We start from the raw sequence: 25,765 nt of genomic DNA on the forward strand, positions 1-25,765 counted from the left end.
TGCACACACACAGACACGCACACACACAGACACGCATGCACACACACAGACACGCATGCACACACACGCACGCACACACACACACAGACACGCATGCACACAGACACGCATGCACACACACACACAGACGCATGCACACACACAGACACGCATGCACACACACAGACACACACGCACACACACAGACACACACGCACACACACAGACACACACACACACACACACACTCTGTAAGATCAGTCTTGTTTAATGAGATTTATGCAAACACACTATACGTCACATTAGTGCAGAGAGAGGACTGTAAACAGTGTGGGAGTAACCAATCAGACCTGTGTGTGTGTGTGTGTGTGTGTGTGTGTGTCCAGCCTGAACACTGGGGTCTCAGTAACGACATGGATGGCTGCAGACCATGTGACTGCGACCTCGGAGGCGCCATCAACAATCAGTGAGTTCACTATTATGTCACATTTGCTCCGTCGGGAGTTGAACCAACGATTTTATTTTGTTGTGATGTTTGTATTTCCTGTCTGCGTGCAGGTGTGATCACGTGACCGGTCAGTGCGTCTGCAGAGATCACATGTTCAGCCGCCGCTGCGATCAGGTGGAGTCTGGGTTCTACTTCATTGCTCTGGATCACTACACCTACGAGGCTGAGGACGCAAAGTTTGGACCTGTGAGTGTCCTTTCAGTCTCTGACCGTACTCTGGATTACAGGCCGGCTGTTACAGGTGGACCTGCAGCCTGTGAGGATTGTTCCTCCTCAGCAGGGTTATGTGAGGTGTTGAGGGTCTTCATCAGCTTTGTGTCTGCATCTCTTTAGGGAGTGACGGTGGTCCAGAGGCCACACCCTCAGGACCGTAGTCCCACTTGGACAGGCATCGGGCTAGCCAACGTACCAGAGGGGGCCTTCTTGGAGTTCACTGTAGACAACGTCCCTCACTCAATGGAATATGACATCCTGATCCGCTACGAACCGCAGGTGTGAGTCTGCCATTGAACGCGTGTGTCGTCATGTCCCGAATCAGTGGGAGAATTTTGGCGCTTATCTCGTAGTTGTAGCCTTTGTTGACCCGTGTACCTGCCTCATCTGTTAGCCTGGAAAAGATAAACGTGCACGCGCCTGCTTATTTATGTGCATAGAGGTAACATCTCTGCGTCTGTCGGCTCTGCAGCTGCCGGACGTGTGGGAGGAGGTTCTGATGACGGTGATGAGACCCGGACCGATCCAGCCGGACAGCCGCTGCATCAACACGGTGCCCGACGACGACAACCAGATGATCTCGCTTCACCCAAGTTCACGGTCAGGAGAGAAGTTTCTAAATCGTGACAAGTTTGAAATGTCAAGTGTGAAATATAAGACTAGTTCCTGCAAGCCTTCTTCACCAGCTGATCTCGGCCCATCATCCTGTCACGCTGACCCTCTGCGTGGCCTCTGTCTGCTTATCTCGCGTCGCTGGGGTTTCAGTATCTAACCCGATCTCTCCCCACAGGTACGTGGTTCTTCCCAGACCGGTTTGTTTTGAATCAGGTCTGAACTACACGATCCGCCTCAGCCTGCCACTGTACGCTACCTTTGGGGACGTCCAGGTTCCATATACGCTGATCGACTCGGTGAGCGTGCTCAGATCTTCTACTTCAGGAAGTAGAGCGTGAAGTCGGTTTATTCAGTGCAGACCAAAACCACATTCAGCTAGCCCGGTTACAGAGAGTGAAACATGCTGACCTGTTTGTTTGGGATTTTCCTCAGATCGTGTTGATGCCTCACTGTAAGAACTTGGAGATATTCACAGGCTCAGAGGGCGGGGACTCGGGCGGGAACGTCGCCTGGGAGACTTTCCAGCGTTATCGGTGCTTGGAGAACAGCCAGAGCGTCGTCAAGACGCCGATAACTGACATCTGCAGAAACTTCATCTTCAGCATCTCCGCCATGTTGCACCAGGGAGCTAAAGGTAGCACAGCTTAGTGACTTCACTTTAATAACCTCGCTTCCTGGCTGGAGTTTAAAAGCAAAGGGCTGCTTGTGAGACACTCAGGGCTTAGAGCTTAGGGCAGTGTCTGTATTTATGGTGACTTTGGAGGGGTTGGGGTTTCGTCACGGAAACAAACCTCCCGGGAAAATCAGAGAGTCAGAAAGAGAAGGGGAAAATATTTCTGCTGTCCAACTCTGGACAGGAAGGACTCCAGGAAGGAGGAACGCAGAATCAGATTCAGAGAACCTTCCAAACAGTTTAAAATCGGGAACAAAAACCTCTTCCTCATTCCAACGCCGACCTTTGATCCCTCACATCTTTATCCCTTCCCTTCCTCCCCCGCTTCACGTCTGTCACTCATCCTCTCACCATCGCCTCAGGCTTCACTTCCTCGACAGGACCCGGCAGGTTCTTCCTCCTCCTCCTCCTCCTCCTCCGCATTCCTTGCAGTCATAAATCTATTGTCACTGAGGCTTTAGCGTCTTCTCGTTATTCTGACGTGTCTCCTTGTCTGGTGCCATTTCCCAGAATGCCAGTGTGACCCTCAGGGCTCGCTCAGCACCGTGTGCGACCCCCACGGCGGGCAGTGTGAGTGCCGCCCCAACGTGGTCGGCAGGAACTGCGACAGGTGTTCTCCGTCCACGTTCCAGTTTGGACCCAACGGCTGCCGAGGTCAAAACCACCTCCATCTATAACCAATCAAAAGTCTGTTTACAATCAGCGCTGAAGCTTTATTGACCTCTGTGTGACCTCGTCGTGCGTGTCTTTCAGCGTGCGGGTGCGACCCTCAGGGCTCTCTCAGTGTGTTCTGCGATCAGTTGACCGGACAGTGTTCCTGCGTTTCGGGTGCGTACGGTCGGCAGTGCGACCGCTGTCTGCCGGGTCGCTGGGGTTTCCCCGCCTGCCGCCCCTGCCTCTGTAACGGTCACGCCGATGTCTGCGACCCCGACAGCGGCCGCTGCATCGACTGCAGGGACCACACGACGGGACGCGCCTGCGACAGGTAACTTACCCACCGTCCGTCAGCCAATCGCCGTTGGGTTTATTTAGCAGGATGATGCCATCGGTGCTCTTGTCTGTCTTTCAGGTGTCTGGATGGTTACTATGGTGACCCAGCACTGGGGTCAGGTGACCACTGTCGTCCCTGCATGTGTCCCGACGGCCCCGGCAGCCCGCGGCAGTTCGCAGGAAGTTGTTACCGCAGCGATGACTCTCAGCAGGTCACCTGTGTCTGCAACACAGGATACAAAGGTGAAAACTTTATTTACACAGACGCTGACACAGAGACCTCATCACAGATATTTAGATGCAGACGCTTTGTTGGTCGCAGCGTCAGTCCAGCTGCCATGTTGGTCTGGTTGAGGCGGGGCTTCTGGTGCGCATCTGTTAAAATCATTGAAAAGCACGCCAACACAACACCTCTTCAGTCCACTGACGACAGCATCGGCAGTATTTCTGATACTTTATCATCAGTGTAAAAACTTTATTAACACGTGTTGTGTATCGAGGTAAGCGCTGATGACACCGTGGCGCTTGGCGTGTGAGCAGAGACTGGTGACAGGTTAGCCTCCAGCTGCTCTTTTCCACAGGAAGTATTCTTCCTCTTTATCATCCTAACAGCTGCCACTGGCAGGCTTTTGTTTTGAAGGGATCAGGTCTGTTATTACAGATTCCTGTTCACCTGAAGTCAGCCGCTGACAGATGTCTGAAACATTTTCCCACTGTTTCCTCTGAGACCCTGTGATCTGATTGGCTGCCAGGTTTATAGGGAACCCCGGCTATTAACACATGTTTGCGCTGAAATATGTACTGTGCTTTCAATAACATATATGTGGTATTAAAATACGCCAAATGTTTTCCTTTTAAGCACATTTCATATAAAACCGATTTACACACTGGAAATGGCTTCTGTTCGATCTTTCCAGTTTGAACCAGAGCAAACCGAGAGAATGGAAATAGTCAACCAGCACTTAGTTTAGATGAAGATGAAAAGTGCTGGTTGACTATTTTCTCTCTCTTGGTTTGCTCTGGTTCAAACTGGAAAGGTTGAGCAGAAGCTATTTCCAGCGCGCTGCTAACTGTGAACTGCATGCAGTGCAACCGTATGACGTCACTACCCAGAGTGCATTGAGAAGTAAATGACAATGGCGGACTACTGGTAAATCGGTTTTATATAAAATGTGCTTAAAAGGAAAACATTTGGTGTATTTTAAATGGTAAATGACCTGTAAAGCGCTTTTCTAGTCCCTAAGGACCCCAAAGCGCTTTACACATCCACCCATCCACCCATTCACACACTGGTGATGGCAGCTACATTGTAGCCACAGCCACCCTGGGGCGCTCTGACAGAGTCGAGGCTGCCGGACACTGGCGCCACCGGGCCCTCTGACCACCACCAGTAGGCGGTAGGTGAAGTGTCTTGCTCAAGGACACAACGACCGAGACTGACTGAGCCGGGACTCGAACCGGCAACCTTCTGATTACAAGACGAACTCCCAACTGTTGAGCCACGATCGCCCCATTAATACCACACATATGTTATTGAAAGCACATATTTTAGCACAAACATGTCTTAACAGCCGGGGTTCCCTTTAAATAAGCACGAATCTCTGGCTGCTGATTGGCTGTTAAGTTTAAAACTGTATTTAAACGAACTCGAACCTGAGGGTGAAGCTCGATGTGAGGCATGTTGCTGGTTCAGGTTATGTGATGATGTCACACCTGAGGAACGATCACCTGTTGGTCATAAATGGTGTCCAGCTCTCACCTGGCTGTAGCTGAGGAGCAGGTCACCTGGTCTTACTCAGAGTTTGGTGGTTCGATCGCTCGCTGCTCCAGCCCGCCTCCCAAATATCCGTGGGCTAACCCCGAGTTGCTCTGCGATGCATCCAGTGTGAAGTGGTGTGTGATTGTTATGCTACCTGTCTTTATAAGAAGCATTTACTACTGCAGGTACTCGCTGTGACGAGTGCTCGCCTGCTCACTATGGAAACCCCGAGGAGGCGGGTGGGCAGTGTCAGCCGTGTCAGTGCAACAACAACATTGATATGCTGGACCCCGAATCGTGCGACGCCCGGACCGGGGAGTGTCTGCGCTGCCTGTACCACAGCGAGGGTGCCGCCTGCAGGAGCTGCACGCTGGGTTACTATGGCAATGCCCTACTCCAGGAGTGCAGGAGTAAGTATGTCGGGGTTACCATGGTAACCATAGTCACAGAATCAGGCGAACGATTGTCGCTGAACCTTGGCGGTTGTGTACCCGCAGAGTGCGTTTGTAACCGGCTTGGCAGCGCTCCCTCCAGCTGCCCGTCCTCTGACTGTCACTGCGACCGCAGCAGTGGTCAGTGTCACTGTCTACCCAATGTGGTTGGTCAGCATTGCGACCGCTGCGCACCTGACACCTGGAATATGGCGACGGGCACCGGTTGTCAGACCTGCGACTGCGACCCCAAACACTCGTACGGGACATCCTGCAATGAGGTGAGCAGCAAATGACCGAAAGTCCTGGAGGTGAAAACAAATGTTGTATTTCATTAAAGGTTTGTCGTGTGAGCTTGATCTGATGGGACCGTACTTCTGTGCTCCGTCAGACACGTCTGACTGCAGTTTGTTTGTTCACAGATCAGCGGTCAGTGTTCCTGTCACACCGGCTTCGGAGGAAGAACCTGCAGCGAGTGTAAAGAACTGTTCTGGGGAGACCCTGAGGTCAAATGTCACGGTAGGCTTACCGTGCCATGTGCTCATGAGACGGCGTGATAGATGTGATGGTGTAATGAAAAATAAAGCGGACCTGACAGACCCGGAGCAGAGTCCCGATCTGTCAGGCCCCAGGTCAGAATCCGGTCCAGAGTTTCGGTGCAGTCTGGGACTTGTTTCTGACTGAGATCAAACTGCAGACGCTTTTATTGTGGGATCCTTTCAGCTCCCAGCATCCTCGGCGGCTGCAGCTCAAATGAAACCCAGATGTTTTGAGGCCCAGCTTCCACAGAGATGGGACCAGTCTGTCCGTCTCAACCTCCAGAAGTCCACAAAGACGCTTTGTTCAGTGAAGCTGAAGGTCAGGAGGAGGAGGTCTTACAGAAACAAGGAGGAGAGAGGAAGAAAAACAGAACTGAGACAGCAGCCTGGAGGAACACAATCAGTCCCTTTGTTTGTTTTCTATCAGTTCACATGAGAGAGTAGCGCCCTCTGCTGGAGATGAATTAAACAGCAGTTTGTGTTTCCTTCAGGTTCTTGAACTCGTCTCCTGTCAGAGCCTTCGGACAGCGCTCCACATCAGTCATCCAGACTAACCCTAAACCCTGTGACTCTCTGGCCTTTCAGGGCTCGCCTGGTCAGAGTGAATCAAATTTAAAACAACAAAAATTAGCCTTAATTTGTTGTTCCTGCAGCAGAATAAAGCTTCAGATGTTTGGAGCCAAATGCTAAACACATGTTCTTAATGTGCAAACAGAGGTGTGGTTGGACAGGAAGTCACTGTGAAACTGTGTTTTTGCACTTGAGTGTGTCTCCTGTAGTCTGCAGACTCTCATTGGTCATTGTTCTCCTCAGCCTGTGACTGCGACCCTCGTGGGATCTCCGAGCAGCAGTGCAACAAAGTCAGCGGTCACTGCGTGTGCGTGGAGGGTGTGTCCGGGCCGCGCTGCGACACTTGCGCTCGCGGATTCTCAGGAACTTTCCCCAACTGCAGCCGCTGTCACGAGTGCTTCGCCGAGTGGGACAACATCATCGGCCAGCTGACCAATCAGACACACCGCCTGGTCAACAAGGTAAACGCCCTCAAAGCTAGCGGCGTCAGCGGGCCGTACAGGAAGTCCATTGAAAGCATGGAGAGGAGCGTTGCCGACATCCAGACCATCCTAGATGGGAATCCGGCATCACAACCGCTAACGGAGATCCAGGAGCTGCTGCAGGAGGCCGGGTGGGATTGCATTTATTCTGATTAATGTTTCTCTCAGACTCGGTTACCAAAACGGTCTGGACACCTTTTCTAAGTGCAGTCTGACACATTTAGATACGCTCTTCGAGTGTCTGTCGACCACTCTGATGATCTCTGACCGTGCTGATGAGAGCTGAACGTCAGCAGAGGTGATAAAAGTACAGACATTCTGTACTCAAGTAGAAGTACAAATACTACTGTTAATAAATACTGCAGTAAAAGGTGAAGTACTGTTTACCCTCCTTACTGTTGTCTGTTTTCATGATTTCAGACATAGCTAATAATCAGCTATGTACCACAGGCCTTCAAGTGGGCTGTAGTTAAACCTTAAAAAGCATCTCTAGACCCAGCAGTCTTAGCTAATTATAGGCCAATCTCCAACCTTCCTTTATATCAAACATCCTTGAAAGAGTAGTTGTCAAACAGCTAACAGATCATCTGCAGAGGAATGGTTTATTTGAAGAGTTTCAGTCAGGTTTCAGAGCTCATCACAGCACAGAAACAGCTTTAGTGAAGGTTACAAATGATCTTGTCTCACTTATATTTCCTCTGTATAACTGAGACATGGGTAAGGTTAGTCCAGCGTCTTCACAGATCTCTTACCGGAGGACAGCTGCTCTTTAAACTCTCCTCGAATATCAGGCAGAGGAGGACTAGCGGTTGATTTTAAGAAGCAGTATGAATGTAAACCACTGTCCTCATCAACATCAGCTAGTAGCTTTGAACTGAGTGTTTGAGCTGGGTCGCTCTCACAGTGCTCTGTGTCGTGGTTTACAGACCCACAAATACAATAAGGACTTCTTGAATGACTTTTCTGATCTGTTGGCTGAAATTATGCCAAAATATGATCATGTCTTTATTGGTGGGGACTTATTCACGTGTGCTGCCCCGACAAGCCAATGGCAAAGGACTTTTTAAATCTTACTGACTCTTGATCTTGTGCAACCTGTGTCTGTGCTACACAAAAATATGGGCACACGTTGTTTTAACTCGTGATTTACCCGTCTCTAACCTAGAGGTTTGTGACATGGTCGCATCATAAGCCTGTCTTGTTTGAGGTTTCCCTTCCTTGTACCAAAGTTAATCCTGCTGTTGTTGCTCGGTGCTGTCGTATTTTGAACCCTTCCTCTGGTTTTACTCCGTCTGCCAAACCCTTTTAGATTCGGTGCCCCCTTTAAGCTTTAAGTTAAAGCCAAATCTGAACCCTGGCTGAATGAAGACACCTGTGCTGTTAGAAGAAAGTGTAGCTGAGCATAAACTTCAGGTGTCATACCAAATGTTACATAATTACTGGAATTCGTATCAGAAACATTTTGCTGCTATTATTGTTTGGAGAGAGATAAAACCTGCAGCCTCTGAATCAGCGCAAAAAGGACGTAAACACAAAGCGCGGACTCGCCGAAACATCAGAATCAGCGAGCTGTCGGCTTTCAGCCCCGACCGTGTCCGTGCCTGATCCACGGGTCGGCGCTTTGTGTCTGTTCTCATTTACTGTTTCAGCTGTTTGGTGGTTGTTGAAATTTTGTGAGGTTTAATTCGAGATTCTGGCGTTTCGAGCAAAATAAATTTATATTTAAAAATCGATTCAGGATTTTAATGAATCGATGTCATGTTATCCAAGCCAGAATCGATTTTAATCGAATAATCAAAACCCACCCCCAGTGGAAGCCTTTTCCAGATTAAAAGTGAAATAATCTAGAATATTGTGTCAATTAAATTAGGTTAATATTTCAAAATATAACAAACTTTTTTACAAGCCAGTAAAAATATACATGGGCCATTAGGTCATAAGAACTCTTAGTTTGGGCGAATCCTCACCACCTCTAATTTAAACTACATATGTGCTTCAATCTCATCTCCTTAAAGCTTGGGTTCTCTAAGTGTGGCCTGCGGGTCGTTAGTGGCCCGTTCAAACATTGTTTTTGGCCTGTGGACTTTGAGAACTCCTGTCAGCAGAGGGTGAGAGTCTGCTGAGCTGGTAAAGGCGTGTGGCGGTCTCCGCTTAGCACTGCATCAGAGTGTTTTGGTGTTTTATGAGGAATCATTAATCTTGGTGGTCCAAAGATCCAAAGGCCGTTTGCTGAGAACACTTTTGTTGCAAGAACTCTGAGCACTAAAGCAGCTCATGCTAACCTCTGACCCGTGTTTGTCCCTCAGTGACCTGATGGGAGCCCTGAGCCACACATTGAACCTTACTGAACAGACTCTGGTCCAGGTGGAGGACTTGGACTCTGCTGCAGGAACTAAACTGGACTCTGTGATGTCAGAGGCACAGAAACTGGAGGGGACAGTCCAGGAGCTCCTGGACCAGGTTGAGTTCATCAAGAACTCCGACATCAGAGGTAAAGGGTTAAAGGTCACAGGGGAAATAGGTGGGCCAAGGAGCACTAAAATAGGTAGTACAGGGATTTCAGAATTTAAATAAAGTTGCCTTCAGCTGATTTTGACTTCCTGTGTGTTGCTAGGTGCAACAGACAGCATCACTAAGTACTTCCTGCAGTCCCAGGAGGCCGAGGCCCGAGCTAACGCCTCCACCATCGACAGCGGCAGCCCGGTTGAAGCCTCTGCTGCTCTACGGCAGCTCACAGAAGACAAACTGAACCAGACCCGAGAGAAGTTCATGAAGAGACAGTCTGAGCATGCTCAAAAACTGGATGACCTGGCAGGAGAACTGCAGAGTCTGGACCTAGCAGAGCTCAGCAGCAAGGTGGGAGAGCGGCACAGGTCAGGTTGACAGAGTTCAGTGTATTACAAACACAAACGTTTGTTAGTATAAACGCATGAACACTGAGTGTCGTCTGTCCTGCTTCTGCCAGACCTGTGGCAGTCCATCTTTGGGTCAAGACGCATGCGGGTCTTCTTCCTGCGGTGGTCTGGGCTGCGTGAATCCTGAGGGCGGGGCCAGGTGTGGAGGAGAAGGCTGTAGTGGTGCGGTAGCAACGGCCAACAGTGTCCTGAGGAAGGCTCGGGACTCTGAACAGGAAATCGTCCACGCCATGGAGGAAGTGGAGAAGCTGTCTAAGATGGTGGGTGTGAGCCCTGCTGCTCCGTGTTCACTCCAGGTGAACTGTGGTGGGTTTTCTCACCTGAATTTTGTCCTCAGGTGTCAGAAGCAAAGCTAGAGGCGGACAAGGCCAGGCTGAGTGCTCAGAACGTCCTGATGAAGACCAACAGGACCAAACAGAAAGTTGACCAGAGCAACGAGGAGCTGCGCAGCCTCATCAGACACATCAGAGACTTCCTCACCCGTATGTGTCACTTCCTGTTTGGTTCAAATGTCTCCGTAGTTACGGTTACATCAGTTTTCCCAGAGACAATCAGGAGAGATCATTGGAAGGAAGTGAAATTGATTCATTGACATAAAGACTTCAGTTAAGGTATTTAGCGATTAGGTTCTGATGACCCATTGAAGCAGAGTTGAGCCCGTAGAGTCTAGACATTGGTGGTGGAGATGAAGACGGAGGCTTGGATGGAGCCTGAGCAACATGGGAGAGGGTTAGGGGGGTGGGCTGCACAAAGGTGCACTGAGACTGAAAGTAGAGTCCAGGCTGATTAGACTACAGATGATTGGACTCGACCGGTAACGTTGTATCACTGTGAGAAAGTGATCGTAGATTAACCACCAAACACCTGGACAGCAAACAGATGTGTGACTACAGATCTTCCTTATTGAGCTATGAGCTTCTTTTTATGAACGTCATGTCTGATGGTGGCCATTATGCTCCCCGCCCTCTTCTCCTGAATGAAACGCGTTTTTATTTCAGGAAAAACTAACTCAGTCAGACTTTTTCCTGAATCATTATTAAACTGCTTTCATTTAAAAAGCAAAGATCACAGATTTATTTCATGTTGAAAAAACAGCCCTCTTACATAATATTAGCAGGCTTCTTACAGCCTGCTCAACCATCACATGACATTACGGGAAAAAATCAATTCAGGTTACACCTGGATCCAAAGCTGCTTCCAGTGCTTAATACAACCAAAACTCCCCAACTGATGGAAAAGCAAAACAACGTTTGTTCTTGTATTTCTGCAGGTCTCATAGATCCTGTTTAACAAACATGAACTCAGAAGCTCTCTGTCTGTCTGTGCAGCAGCATTAAAGGATCCTAGATCATGTAGTGTACATGAAATCATCAGAAACTAAACCGTCTACTCTTATGTGTCTGGGACGCTCTCAGAGGCCACCACGCTCACACATTCGTTCCTTCGTGTCGTCTGCTGCGTACGACACATTAAAGAAACCATAAGAACCTGTGTAGTGTAAGCTAACGAACGCTGAAATTATTTCTGATAACTGGTTTTTGATAACCTGACAAGCTTTCAGACACGGTTGGATAGACTGAGAATAATTTCAGGAATTTATTTTCATTGATCGGAGATTAAAAGTTATTTTTAAAGAGGCTGGCTGCACATAAACTGACTGCATTTGTGGCACTTCAGAGGACGCTGCAGATCTTGAGAGCATTGAGCTTGTGGCAAACGAGGTTCTGGACATGCAGATGCCAACCACGCCCGCTCAGCTGCAGAACCTGACCGACGAGATCCGGCAGAAAGTGGGAGAACTGGGACATGTGGAAAACATCCTGCAGGAAAGCGCCGACGACATCCAGAGGGCCGACAAGCTGCTGGACGAGGCTCGCCAAGCCAGGTGAGATTTACCTGTCCATCAGTAATGTTTGCCTGGTTTAGCTTCAGGGGATGATATCTTACAAGTTCTCCAGACTGAAATCTGTCTTTCTTTCAGAAGGGATGAATATTGTTGCAGCTCAACAGGATGCTTTTGGTAGCCATTAATAAGCTTCTGTCTGATATCTGAATTCATTCGTTCATAGTTTGTCTTCCTGGCACGGACCCAGCCTATAGGTATACTCCACAAACTGATCCTGTTCTTGAATACCATTTTTCTCTCTTCTGTGACAACTTGGATCTTCTTCCAGACCTCTGCGAATCAGTCACATATCGGAAAAACTCGTGCTTGCGTACACTTGTTTGAAATTATTGTCTTGAAATATGCTGTTATTTTCTGCCGAGCAGTTATGTTTTTGGTAGTGTTTGCATGTAACCCATTCGTGTCCGTGATGAGTGAATGGATGAACCTTCTGCCCACAGCTGTACGCGTTTCTCTGCTCACACACAGCTGCATTTGCTTTCCTTCCTTTAACCAGCGGCTTCTGAGATGAAGAATCTCTTCTGTGTCAATGCCCTGAGCCGACACGTGTAAGAGTGGCCGAGCTGGGTTCAAGCCAGGAGACTGTGAGGCAGCAGTGCTAACCACTGAGCTACTTCACTGTGGCCAGTTTGGATTCAGGAGACAGACACTATCTCTACTTTCAAGATTCAAACTTTCCTTTTTGCTAAAGCATATAGTTAGGGCTGGACCAGGTGACCCTGAATCCTCCCTTAGTTATGCTGCAATAGACGTAGGCTGCCGGGGATTCCCATGATGCACTGGGTGTTTCTTCTTCACTCACTATGTATTAACAGACCTCTCTGCATTGAATCATATCTGTTATTAATCTCTGTCTCTCTTCCACAGCATGTCTTTATCCTGTCTTCCTTCTCTCACCCCAACCAATCACAGCAGATGGCCCCGCCCCTCCCTGAGCCTGGTTCTGCTGGAGGTTTCTTCCTGTTAAAAGGGAGTTTTTCCTTCCCACTGTCACCAAAGTGCTGCTCATAGGGGGTCATATGATTGTTGGGCTTTTCTCTGTATCTATGAAGCGCCTTGAGGCGACTTTTGTTGTGATTTGGCGCTATATAAATAAAATTGAATTGAATTGGCTGCATTTAGCTATGTGCAGTGAATTAAAGCGAACCTGCCTACCTTCCTGTCCTGTCCTGTCGGCCATGATCAGAGAGCTCAGGCTGCCTTTTTGTCAGAGTTTCTCAAAGTTTTAACAGCTGGTACAATGAATTAATGATTAATAAATATTGATAGCAGCACAGTTTGTCTTATCAATACTGCAGTACTTACTAACAGGTCAAATTTATTGATTAAAAGACCTGAACGTAGGGATGGGAATGGAGGAGAACTGGTTCCCAGTAGTCCAATTCCTTGTTCCTATCGATCACGCTTATCGGGTCTTGCAACCTCGCTACAATCAGCTGATTTCAGTTTGTGTGTCAGAGGAAAATAGTGGTGCCGTCTCCAGTGGGGACTTGACTTTTATTTTTATTGCATTAAAAGATGAGAGCATGATGGTAAAGTGGAGACTGCTCCAGGACAGAAACAGCTCCATTATGATGCTAACAGACTTCAGCTCTTTGCACAGACAGCATGCTAACTCTAAGCTAGCCAAGAACCCAGAATGATGCTAAAGCTGAGTGTGTGCAGACCTCAGCCCAGCACCCAGAGCCTGAACTTCAACAGGTAACAAACTGTTGAGCAGTCAGGCTGCAGCCTCTACCTGTTCATGCTTCTACAGTAGAATCACCATGACGACCGCTGTGTTCATACCTAAACAGAAAAATGATGTGTGTCCTCATCAGGAACGGCTTCGTGTCGGTGTGGGGCTGAAGCCTCAGGTTTATAGTGTTAAACGATGAGTTTCAGTTTATTCTACGGAGAAACTTGAAAATAATGTAACAAATTTCTTTCTCCTGGGTGTAACTAAGTAACGTACTGCTTTACTTTAAAGAAAAGTGTTCTGTGTAATATGTGCAATAATTACTTTGTTGAGTAACAGCGCTGATCACAACAAACACCTCCAACATGCACAAACATGTGACCCGCAGCGATCGTGGCTCAAGAGTTGTCAGTTCATCTTGTAATCGGAAGGTTGCTGGTTCGAGCCCCGGCTCCTTGGGCAAGACACTTCACCCGTTGCCTACTGGTGGTGGTCAGAGGGCCCGGTGGCGCCAGTGTCCGGCAGCCTCGCCTCTGTCAGTGCGCCCCAGGGTGGCTGTGGCTACAATGTAGCTGCCATCACCAGTGTGTGAATGGGCAAATGAATGTTGTGTAAAGCGCTTTGGGGTCCTTAGGGACTAAGTAAAGCACTATACAAATACAGGCCATTTACCGCAGCAGGCAGCGTATGTGACCACACATCACAGTGAATGTCCATGAGTGTAATGTCTTTGAGAGGCTGCTTAGAGATGGTGGAGCCAATGAAAATCAATAGGAATCGAATAGATAAGCGATTTTGATAATGGAACTGGAATCACTAAATTCAGATTCCCTGGCCTACCTGAAAGTTTCACCTGTCCTCTGAACCTGATCAGTTGTCTTCCTGCATTCCTCAGCGAGGAGGCGCGTGACGTCAGAGACTCTGTGGAGAAAGTGAAGCGAGCACTGGAAGAAGCTCAGAAAGCTCAGACGGCTGCCAGCAGCGCTATCCAGCAGGCCACGGCCAACATCCACAACACCAGCCACCTGTTGTCCTCGGTGAGTCTCACGGTTACTGTCTGTTTACTCTGCACACGGCTATGTCCTATCAGAAACATGCAGGTAACATGTCAAATGTGTTGTGTTCAGGTGGAGTCGGAGACAGCAGATGCTGAGTTAAAGCTTTCAAATGCCACCCAGAGGCTGCAGAAGCTCGAACAGGATGTGACGCTGCTGAAGGACAAAGCTGTGAACGTTACTCTTAGTGCCAAACTGACCAATCAGGAATCAGTGAGCGTCAGAAGCATGGCAGAGGAGCTGAAGAAGGTGAGCTCACCTGTGTGATCATTAGAGGCTTTCAGGTTGGTCTGTTTCCTTTGTAAAATTAGGTGTTTGTGTTAGGAGCTGGACGGCGAGCTGAAGGAGAAGTATGCCACCGTGGAGCAGCTTATTGGTCAGAAGACGGGAGGCATGGTTGACGCCAAGAAGAGGGCACAGTCACTTCAGCAGGAAGCCAAAGAGCTGCTGCTGCAGGCCAGTGACAAGCTGCAGCTGCTGAAAGGTGACACCACACTGTACTCCTACAGGAAATGTTTCAAGCTGAGGAGGCGGGACATCCCTTCATGTATGCTCTTCCCTTTTCAGATTTGGAGAAGTCTTATGAAGACAACGAGCGCGCTCTGGAGCAGAAGGCAGAGCAGCTGGTGGAGCTGGAGGCAGCAGTGAAGGGGCTGCTGCAGGAGATCAGCCACAAGGTGACCGTCTACAGCACCTGTGTGTTTTAGGATCAGACTGAACGTCTCGAAGACAAGAACTGCTCCACTTGTATTTTCTTCTATAGTTTTTACTTCCATGTTTAATCCTCGTGTTAATCTCAATAAAAAGATCAAATCAGACTCAGTTTGCTGCTCATTTATTTTGACAGGTAATTTTACCTGATTGTCACCAGCGGTGGGTAAAACTGAACTCCTGGTTAAATATATCATTCTGCATATTTCCAGTTTACAGCAATAACACGTGAATTTGTTATTTTAGATTGTAAGATTGGTCAAAATCTTTGCTTCTTTTACTTCATTGTTACTTCATTTTCATGGGCGATCGTGGCTCAAGAGTTGGGAGTTCGCCTTGTAATCGGAAGGTTGCCGGTTCGAGCCCCGGTTCCGACAGTCTCGCTCGTTGTGTCCTTGGGCAAGACACTTCATTCGTTGCCTACTGGTGGTGGTCAGAGGGCCCGGTGGCGCCAGTGTCCGGCAGCCTCGCCTCTGTCAGTGCGCCCCAGGGTGGCTGTGGCTACAATGTAGCTGCCATCACCAGTGTGTGAACGTGTAAACAATAATTATAAAGCTCAATAACATTTTAAACATGTATGCGCTTCACAGCTGCTTCCTCATTTGCATTTATACACACACCGTCTAAAAATAGCAGCAGGCCTTCAGTGCATTGCTGACTCGACTCACAGCCTCTCACACCAAACTCTCTTATTTTATATCACAAAGACGTCTTCTAATTACAACTGCAGACTCTCAGGCCTTTTAACACCTACACAATTTCGACAAATTTAAATTAATGGTCCAACCAATAAATTCCCTGAGTTTTTGCGATCACTTAACCAGTATCTGTCCCGGACAGTGGCCCGATTTCTTGTGCCCTAAGTCAATTTAAAAGCGTAACACACCCGAGGTCCGACCTCTGCCACCCAAAAAAGCGCAAACCACCGTTCCAAACGGTAAAGAGACTCAAACTCTTAGCTTATTTAGGAGTGTCCCAGGTCTCCACAGTAGCCAAACTGGAATATACCTCTAATTTGAGGACAATGCCTACGCGTCCGTGGCATTGGCAAGCGTCACCTCTGGACCCTGCGCTTCCTAGCAGCCGCGCTGCCGTTCTAGAAAAATTTGTAATAGTTTGAAACAACAGTCAACACCCCAGAACAAGTGTATGACCGACGCAGATCTAACCTGATGACCAATGGGGACTTTAACCCACAAAATGACCAATTCCCTATCTTTCTTACTTGGGACTTTAACCCTTTTACCGTTTTTCCTTTTTTTAGGGACTTTAACCCTTTAGGGACTTTAAAAGTAGAATGGGAGGCAGAGCCTTCAGTTTTCAGGCCCCTCTTCTGTGGAACCAGCTTCCAGTTTGGATTCAGGAGACAGACACTATCTCTACTTTCAAGATTAGGCTTCAAACTTTCCTTTTTGCTAAAGCATATAGTTAGGGCTGGACCAGGTGACCCTGAATTACCAGTTACCATTGCTCCATTGTCAATGGCCATGACATTTTGCATATTAATGACCAAGAAACTGACCTCACAGCCCATCGTTCATTCAGTGGTGCAATAGTCAGTCATTACTGTTTGAGGTTGGAAACTGAAGAAGTCACCTGGAAACACCGAGATTAGAACCCACCACCTGAACCTGCTGAACTGTTAAATTGCATTCAAAAATAAACAAATAAAATAAATAAATAAATAATGTTCAAACAAAAAAACAACTAGAATTTAGGAGAGATGAAAACAAAGAGAAATGAAAATGATTTGAAAATAAAAATGAATTAAGTATCCCCCCCCCTCTGCTTGGACCCTCCATTACACCAGTCTAACTTTATATTCACACAAACATGAATACAGCTCATAGACAAAGATCTTAAGAGCTCTGTCAGCTCCTTGCTTTTATAAATGATCCTCAGGTCACTGGAAACTGTCCCTGTGCAAGACTCTAAACTGAAAGGATCAAACTCACTGCGGAAACAAATGGAAACTAGACTAAATCCAGTAAATCAAGACAAAACATAAATTAAAAACAGTGTTTTTGCTGTTTATTCATTAATGAAGGAAGGTTGCCTCTAAGATCAGCTGGTTTTCTACCTTCACACATATTCAGGCAAACATGGATGTGAACTGGCTAATTTGAGATCAGGGTCTCGTCATGACTTTAACCCAGCTGTCAGCTGTCCTTCTGTCTCATGTCTCTGATACTGTCAGCTCTGGGTGAAGCTTTTTCAGACGAGTGTTGTGACGCGGATCAATATAAATAAAGCTGAACTGAACTCGTCTCGTTCTCGTTGGCTGTTTTTCTTCTTGTTTTCTGACTAACTAGTCTCACACTTGTAGGTTGTTAGGAATAAAATGGTTAAATAAAGCTGTTTTTGTGTGAGTTTTATATAAACATTGGAATTGTGCTCGTTAAGAGTTGGCACTGTGCAATGAGGGTCAAAAGTCCATTCAGAGCTGTGATTAAACTGAATTACTGAGACTGACATGTTGAGCTGCAGAGGGATTTGCAAACATCATTACTGGTTAGAGTCAGGGGGATATTTTTCTGGGCCAGAACTTCCCGGACTTGGAAAATAAATAAGCAGGATAATAGGGAGCGAGGTGTTTTTTTTTTTCTTTTTCCAGGAAAAGGAGAAGATGCAAATGAGATCAGTGGTGGATGCAGTGCAGGAGAAGATCCACTGACTGCAGGACCAGCTGCGTCATTCCCAAGAGGAGACAGTCATAATAATACTTGTTTTTGTTGTGTTATAAAACTGTATTACCTGCTCACAGGGTCATCCTTTGTGTGAAGCAGACAGCTGGTTCACATTGAGGTCCAGCGTGCTGTAACTTGTAATTTCAACTGCTGGAATGATCTTTTAAAAGACAGTCACTCACCTGGATTCCTTAAGCAAAGACAACGACCGCTCATGCTTGTGTGCTGCATGCTTGTGTGCTGCATGCTTCTACTTTCCAAAACACTGTTTCTGGTAGTAAACCTCCACTAGCTTGCTGCCATCTCAGGCACAGTACATTTGTGGCCTATTAAAGTAGCTGCCCATAATTTATGAGCAGTCTCCCTTTCACTGTGTTATCCAGCGTCTGTAGAAACGGGAATTCCAGGTCTCGTAAGGCTGTTTTGTTGTACCAGAGGTCTTGGGATTTGTCAGGTGCAGCTTTGCAAACCTAAGTCGTGTTCTTTTAGAGAGAAGATACCATACTTGTTCAGTCTTTTTCTTATCGTGCCCTCATGAACTTTCACATTTAACACTTGCTGCACTTTCTCTGAATAAGCTGACTGTCCAATACTCACAGAATACTTATTATAGTACATGGCAGCTGCCATAACAGGAAATCCAGAATAAATCTACTAAGCTTTAGTTTGAACTAAACAAACCTGAGCTGCTGCTCTCCATGCGTTTCCCACCCTGTCGAGGCTTGGAGCCCACAGAGCGGGGCAGGCAGTTCAGATAAAATCCAAAGCACGTGTTTTCATATGCATGTGTTTATTGTGAGTTACACTTGTGTTTACAAACATTTTTTTAAAAATACATGTAAATGTAGAGCAATACAAATGCTTTAATAACTAGTATATTAGAATATTTTGATATATACCTTTATTAACATTATTATATAAGATGATGGTTCACAACAGACACAAAAAAGCAACAGTTACATGAAGAATAACCAATCAATCGAATAATCATGCAGTCGGCTATGTAGGTGTTATTCATATAATCGGATTGGATACTTCCTGAAGGTGAGTTGTGTTAGTAGACTACGTGAAGACATGCCACATGAGCACATTGGGACCAGAAAAGTACACTGCCATATGTTCTGTGACTGAGGAGCGTTTGAAGTCCATTTGGAAATCCCCACAGGCAGTTATTTTGAAGTTTTAACTTAAACAACTTAAAATCCTAAAGTCAGCGAGTCAGAACGTGAACAAAAGATCACGTGTGTGTGCTAATCAACAGGATAGACTGTAGCCTCAGGTGCATATTGTTAACCGGTGATTATGTGACGATGCATTTTATGCAGCGGCATTTTGAAACAGCTGCAGATGTGAGAGCAACGAGTGCCTGAGCCTCACATAAAGGGAGTTACAGTCGTCCAGACAGGATAAAACAAAAGCATGGATCAGTGTGCTGCCCAGAAAGAAAGGATTTCCCTCCTGCCAGTCGCCTTACATGATAAAAAATGGACTTCACTGCTCTAATTTGGCTGTCAGTAATAACAGGTTTAAAATATTATTGTTTAATATAATAATAATAATAATAAGTTTAAGGCCAACCAGGTTTTACTGTTATCTAGAAATGCCAAGAGAGGTTTAATGGAGAGGCCATCCTTCTGCTTTAGTGGCAAATAAATTTGGCAGTCATCAGCGTAACAATGAAAAGAGATCCCGTGCCTTCTAAGGCCTATCTAGTGCCTATCTAGAAAATACTTCAGTTGACAAAAAACAATTTTCTCTAAAACATTGGGAAGTAAAGGCAGCTTGGAAATAGGCCTATAATTAGCTAGTACCTTGTGATCAAGGCCAGGTTTCTGAAGCAGTGGCTGCACTACTGCATGTTTGAAATTTGCAGGAACCACACCAGAAGACAGACTGCTGTTAATAATGTCATGGACATACTGCCCTATACTAGGAAAAATGTCTTTGTGGAGGGAAAAGATCCTGAGGGGAACCTGCGGGCTTAATATGGTGGACCACATCCTCTAAAGTGGAGAATGTCACAAGCTCAAACTGAGTAAAAACAGCAGTGCGAGGGTCAGAGACAGAGGGGTCAGGAGCTGTGACCTTTTCAAGAAAAAACTCAGAAAATCATTGCAAATATCAGGCGAAACTTCAAACAGACATTCAGTGGAGTATTAAGAACAGTGTCAATGGTCCTAAATAACACACGTGGGTTATGACTGTCGAAAGAAATAATATTTGCAAAATATTCCCTTTTTGCCTCTTTAACAGTGTTCTGATAGTGATGCCAGCAGAATTTGCGAATTTGAAATGATACATGCAGTTTATCCTTTTTCCACCTCCGTTCTGCTCGACGACAGTCCCTCTTAACAGCACGACTGCTCTCATTAAACCAAGGCTCAGGTTTAGCCTTAGGCTGCCTGGTTTTTAAAGGAGCCACAGAGTCCAAGACGGTTTGACAGCAAGAATAAAACCAGGAATTTAGCTCTTCTGTGTCAGAGGAGACAAAGTCAGAAGGGCCACAGAGCTGATTAAAAGCAGCAGAAAACTGCATGGCAGTGGAGGGGTTAATAACCCGACAGCGCCGAGCAGGAGCGCCAGATTTAACTGCAGTATGTGTCAAACCAATGTTGAATAACACAGGCATATGATCTGAGAGTGCACAGTCACAAATCTCCAAGTTAGTGACAGGCAGACCATATGACAGGACAAGGTCCAGTGTGTGTCTGTGCTCATGTGTAGGGCCAGGCACGGACTGTACCAAAGAGTCAATAAGGCTTAAAAAGTCCTTTACCAGTGGCTTATCAGGACAACATACATGCATATTAAAATCTCCAATAATAAGAACACTCATTTATGAAGTTCTTCGTGTATATAGGGGGGCGATAGATGACAGCGCAGAAAATCGGGTTTGTGCGACTCACCTGAAACGAGGTAAGTTCAGAGCTGGAGAACGAAGGCTGTAGAAAGTGTTACGATATAAATATATATTCTTATTTTCTGTTTATATTGTTTTATAGAGGCCAGACTAGGAGAACGCCAGTTTGAGCACAATGTCACAGAGTACTGACAGGAAGCTGCATGCTTTTGCAGAGAACAGGAAGTTTCAGTGCAGAGCTGCACTGACGTATTAATAAACCAGACAGAAAAAGCAGAACTAAGTAAACTGTGTGTCGGTGTGATGCAGTGCAGAAATATATATACGGATTTAGCTGGCAAAGAATTCAGACCTGTGTGTGTTCGTGTGACGGGTCTCCAAATGTAAAATAAAGATCATTTTTGGAGCTTGACCACTCTGAGTCCAGTCTTTCTCTGTTGCCAAAAGAATTCAAAAGAACAGAATTTAATAAGAGCACTGCTTCCATTTGTAATCCTGTGCCTCTACCTCTGGCCGACGTTCATGGTGAGTTAAAATAGCAACAATCGACTGGTAAAAGTTCAGATATAGCATTGGACTCATCGAGACACGTCTCAGTCACAGAAAATCCAGATCACAGGAACTGAAAAAGTCCCGAAGAATAAAAGTTTTGTTTAAAACCAGGCAAACCGAGCTGGAGCACGGGCTTCAGCAAGTCCAGAAACCTGACGCAGTGCTCTCAGGTTTCAGAAATGTTCTCGGCTGAGGTTTGGGTGGGGAGGACGCGTGGTAGAGTATGGACTGATGGATGGAAATATTTTTTATTTCACTATAAATCACATAATCAAAGTTCGTAACGTAATAAAATCAGCTTCAGCTCCTTCTTCTCCTCTCTTGGGTAGTTTTGCTGTTGTAGTTTAACATAATGTTTGTTTGTATACGCAGAACTGGTTTTATTCTTGTCACAATAATAACTCATAATAAGGGTTAATAAGTGTTAGTAAAATAACTGGTGTTTATGTGGGTCTCAGGTAATCGCCCCCACACAAACCGAACTGTCAGAAGGGAAAAATCTTTGGCATCATCGAGAATGAGAAGAAGCACGCTGGCACATTTTTCCTACACATTTTGCTCTGATCTGGTGTCACTGAGTCCTCGCAGAAGAAGAGTCGAGTTCACTAACAGGAGAACGAAGGAAGGAGGTAGAAGTAGTTTCTCATCTCACTGTAAGTCTCTGCCCTCAGTCTGGACTACGATTCGCTCAGCATCTCCACCGTGCACATGTTTCTGGATCATGTCTGTCTCCTCCTGTGCTGGCGAGGTGGTTGATTCACGTGACACCTGTGGAAAACGGGACTCACCTGTTAGAATCTCTGCTTCATGTAGTTTTATTGACCTAGTTAGTTTTGGCACAGTGTCCTTAGTTATTTAAAGATTAAATTGGCCTGATTGACTTTAAAAAAAATAGTGGTTAACTTATGTGTCTGTGACCTCTCTGCAAGTGTGTTCCTTAAGCTTTACTGAGACCCAGCAACCATCTAAAATACAGTGGGGCTATAATTATTCAATCCCCTGCTGGATTTATAAGATTTCTTACAAAAAAGGACAGTCCCTTATTTTTATGGTAGGTTCTGAAAATCTGGTGGAGCAAAAGTTAAATTCTTATAGCGGTTTTGTTGAAGGTCTTTGGGCATTTGCATAGAGTTTTTTTTTTCTTTCTAGTAAGTGCCCGGAAAAAGAGCATTTTTGGGCCCATTTTTGGGCCCATTTTTGTAACGTTTTCACGCTGTGGTGCTAGCGACCAGAAATATGCGGAAGTAAGGGCGGGAACAAATCAAGAAGGCTAGACTGTCCAATTTCACAGCCGCTCATTTCCAGCTTACTGGCCTCGTGAGGACCAAGCCCACGTAGCCCACAAAGGCCGGGTCCTCCGAAGGATGCGGCCTAGGTTTTGGGAAACAGCAAATACGTGAAAAGGCGTGTCTAAAAGTATTCTTAAAAACAATTTAAAAAGTATTAAAATGCGTAAATGTAAATAATCCAAAGAATAAACACTGAAGAGTTTCAATATTCCAGCTGAAAAGTTTGAGACAACTATTTTTTTCATGCTGAATAAAATCAAACCTGAAGCTCTGACTTCTAATTTATTTTCTCTCATTAACCTGTTGCAAAAAATCTGTTGCAATGATGTGTTCACTAATATATAGAATAGAATAGAATAGAATAGAATAGAATAGAACCTGGCTGTGAATCCTGACTATTTCATCCAGTTTGGCTTTGAGGGCATCCACCTCTGCTGGTTCATCAAACGCCTGCAAACACAACAACATCAAAAATCACAATAAGAATAATACAAGCAATAGTTATAGTTGATCAACAGGCCACCTGGGCCACCATAAGTATGATTCCTTTTTTGTCCTTAGGTGAGGTTAAGAAGGCCTTTTTTCTGCATTGAATGAAAAATTTATTTATTAAAAAAGAAAGTCCAGGATGTGTACATCCTCATCACTGAAAGAGTGGCCACTGGCCTTTAGGTGCAATTGCAGCCTTTTCCAAGCACTCTGTGAAAGGTACTCATTGATCAGTGGCTGTTGATCAATGAGCATGAGTGACGTAGATCAACCGGCAAATTAAGAGCTTCGCTTTTACGCTTAGCTCTCTCTTCACCACGACGGACCAGTGCAGCGTCCGCATCACTGCGGCCGCAGCACCAATCAGTCTTTCCATCTCCGGCTCCCTTCTCCCATCACTCGCGACCAAGACCCCGAGATACTTGAACTCCTCCACTTGGGGCAGGAACTCATCCCCGACCCGGAGTGGGCACTCCACCCTTTTCCGGCTGAGAACCATGGCCTCAGATTTGGAGGTGCTGATCCTCATTCCCGTTCCAGTGCGAGCTGGAGGCCATCACTCGATGAAGCCAACAGAACCACATCATCCGTGAAAAGCAGAGATGAGATTCTGAGGCCACCAAAGCGAAAGCCCTCCGGCACTTGGCTGCGCCTAGAAATCCTGTCCATAAAAATTATGAACAGAACCGGTGACAAAGGGCAGCCCTGGCGAAGCCCATCACCCACCGGGAACGAGCCCGACTTATTGCCGGCAATGCGAACCAAGCTCTTGCAATGGTTGTATAGGGATCAAATGGCCCGTAGCAATGGGCCAGACACCCCATACTCCCGCAACACCTCCCACAGGACACCCCGAGGGACACGGTCGAATGCCTTCTCCAAGTCCACAAAACACATGTAGACTGGTTGGGCAAACTCCCATGCACCCTCAAGTATCCTCAAGAGGATGAAGAGCTGGTCCAGTGTTCCGCAACCAGGCCGAAAACCACATTGTTCCTCCTGCATCCGAGGTTCGACTAGCGGTCGAACTCTCCTTTCCAGCACCCTCGCATAGACTTTCCCAGGGAGGCTGAGGAGTGTGATCCCCCTCCCACATAGCAAGCAGGTCTGGCCCGGATCTGGCATCAAGCCGGCACTGCTGGCTGACTTCTGGCATGATAAGACGTATGTCATCCAGATATGGGCCAGGCTTGGCATAGATGGCACTGTTTATGCGATGGCATGCCATATCTGGCTCGATTGTGGTTTGGTTTATGTGGCCTAGGCTCATAGAAAACAGGCCTGGCTGGGTCTGACAGCTGCAGGGAGGAAGGACCTGCGGAAACGCTCCTTCATGCATCGAGGATGCAGCAGTCTGTCACTGAAGCAGCTCTGCAGTTCAGCAACATTTACATGCATGGGGTGGGAGACTCTGTCCATCAGAGATGTTATTTTGGCCAGAGTCCTTCTGTCTCCCACCACCTGCACTGGGTCCAGGGTGCATCCCAGAACAGAGCTGGCCTTCCTGATGAGTTTATCCAACCTCTTCCTCTCAGCTGCCGATAAACTGCTGCTCCAACATACAACACTGTAAAAATGACAGACGCCACCACAGAGTCATAGAAGGTCTTTAAAAGCGCTCCCTGGACTCCAAATGACCTCAGCCGCCTCAGCAGGTAGAGTCTGCTCTGACCCTTCCTGTAAAGAGCATCAGTCCAGTTTATTATTCAGGTGAACACCTAGGTACCTATCCACAATGGGCCAGACACCCCATACCTCCCACCAGGTGGGAGTCCACTATCCCAATGGATGTTCACCAGTGTCACCCTGGTGGGTCTGCGTCTCCGGAAGTCCACCACCAACTCCTTGGTTTTCCCGGCGTTGATCAGCAGGTGGTTCTGCTGACACCAGTCCACAAAGTCCGGAGTCCACTGTGTGTACTCTGAGTCGTCCTCACCTGTGATGAGGCCGACTATGGCAGAGTCGTCAGAGAACTTCTGTAGGTGGCAGCGTGGGGAGTTGATGGAGAAGTCTGCAGCGTAGAGGGTGAAGAGGAACGGTGCCAGCTCAGTTCCCTGTGGGGCCCCCGTACTGCAGACCAGCGTATCAGAGACAGAGCCCTGTGACCTCACATACTGTGGGCGCTCTGTGAGGTAGTCCAGTATCCACTGGGACATGTGGTGGTCCACTCCTGATAGCTCCAGCTTGTACCTCAGAAGTTGTGGCTGGATGGTGTTAAAAGCACTGGAGATATTAAGGAACATGATCCTCACAGTGCTTCCAGGCTTCTCAAGGTGAGTCAGTGCCCTGTGCAGGAGGTAGATGATGGCGTCCTATCTCCCCGATGCCAGGCTGGTAAGCAAACTGCAGATCCAATGAAGACCTCACCATGGGCCGCAGATGGTTTAGAACCAACCTCTCGAGGGTCTTCATCAGACCTGGATGACCGCTAATTTTCTGCTTCTAAATTCAGATTAAACTGAGGGTATTGTACCATGGTATCTAAGCAGATTACCAGCAGATTCTTACTCTGGAGGGCAATGCTTTTGCCACCAGTAATGCTGTGAGGAATCTTGGTGTTGTTTTTTGACCAGGGTATATCCTTCAGTAGGCATATAATCTCTGACTCTTTTCCTCAGCGTATCTCTAGTCATGCCTACCTGGTAGCAACACATAGCTACACCTCCCTCAGCCTGTTTGGGCCAGGAGGTTTTCTTCCCACTTAAAACAAGATCTAGAGTGTGATTAAAGTGGTGGGTGGGTTCTTTTACAGTTTGAGAGAAACCAATTGAGTCTAATACTACCTTTACCTTTACTCAAAAAGCCATCTCTAGACCCAGCAGTCTTAGCTAATTATAGGCCAATCTCCAACCTTCCTTTCATAT

The 25,765-nt window shown here is 46.8% G+C and overlaps 2 protein-coding genes across 2 annotated transcripts in view; one reads left to right on the forward strand and one right to left on the reverse strand.

The window, feature by feature from the left end:
* The window catches only part of lamb1a (laminin, beta 1a), a 25,671-nt gene extending 10,540 nt beyond the window's left edge, over nt 1-15,131 (forward strand). The window contains exons 12-33 of the mRNA XM_085166440.1: nt 366-445; nt 538-673; nt 821-979; nt 1,173-1,300; nt 1,491-1,611; nt 1,748-1,949; nt 2,499-2,642; nt 2,742-2,973; nt 3,058-3,221; nt 4,923-5,147; nt 5,235-5,449; nt 5,591-5,687; nt 6,521-6,890; nt 9,066-9,250; nt 9,374-9,615; nt 9,725-9,934; nt 10,012-10,156; nt 11,352-11,559; nt 14,154-14,295; nt 14,386-14,562; nt 14,638-14,797; nt 14,881-15,131. Coding sequence (XP_085022566.1) covers nt 366-445; nt 538-673; nt 821-979; nt 1,173-1,300; nt 1,491-1,611; nt 1,748-1,949; nt 2,499-2,642; nt 2,742-2,973; nt 3,058-3,221; nt 4,923-5,147; nt 5,235-5,449; nt 5,591-5,687; nt 6,521-6,890; nt 9,066-9,250; nt 9,374-9,615; nt 9,725-9,934; nt 10,012-10,156; nt 11,352-11,559; nt 14,154-14,295; nt 14,386-14,562; nt 14,638-14,797; nt 14,881-15,020 — 3,882 coding nt within the window. The 3' untranslated portion in view covers nt 15,021-15,131. The remainder of the gene's footprint in view (nt 1-365; nt 446-537; nt 674-820; nt 980-1,172; nt 1,301-1,490; nt 1,612-1,747; nt 1,950-2,498; nt 2,643-2,741; nt 2,974-3,057; nt 3,222-4,922; nt 5,148-5,234; nt 5,450-5,590; nt 5,688-6,520; nt 6,891-9,065; nt 9,251-9,373; nt 9,616-9,724; nt 9,935-10,011; nt 10,157-11,351; nt 11,560-14,153; nt 14,296-14,385; nt 14,563-14,637; nt 14,798-14,880) is intronic.
* A 4,297-nt stretch (nt 15,132-19,428) lies between these two features.
* The window catches only part of LOC146513329 (sodium channel protein type 4 subunit alpha B-like), a 47,999-nt gene continuing 41,662 nt past the window's right edge, over nt 19,429-25,765 (reverse strand). Inside the window, exons 30-31 of the mRNA XM_085166442.1 lie at nt 22,791-22,862; nt 19,429-21,891 (exon numbers count right to left, since the gene is read on the reverse strand). Of these exons, the coding sequence (XP_085022568.1) occupies nt 21,772-21,891; nt 22,791-22,862 (192 nt within the window). The 3' untranslated portion in view covers nt 19,429-21,771. The remainder of the gene's footprint in view (nt 21,892-22,790; nt 22,863-25,765) is intronic.

The sequence above is a fragment of the Neolamprologus multifasciatus genome, chromosome 7, assembly GCF_963576455.1.
Source record: "Neolamprologus multifasciatus chromosome 7, fNeoMul1.2, whole genome shotgun sequence".
NCBI classification, from domain to species: domain Eukaryota; kingdom Metazoa; phylum Chordata; class Actinopteri; order Cichliformes; family Cichlidae; genus Neolamprologus; species Neolamprologus multifasciatus.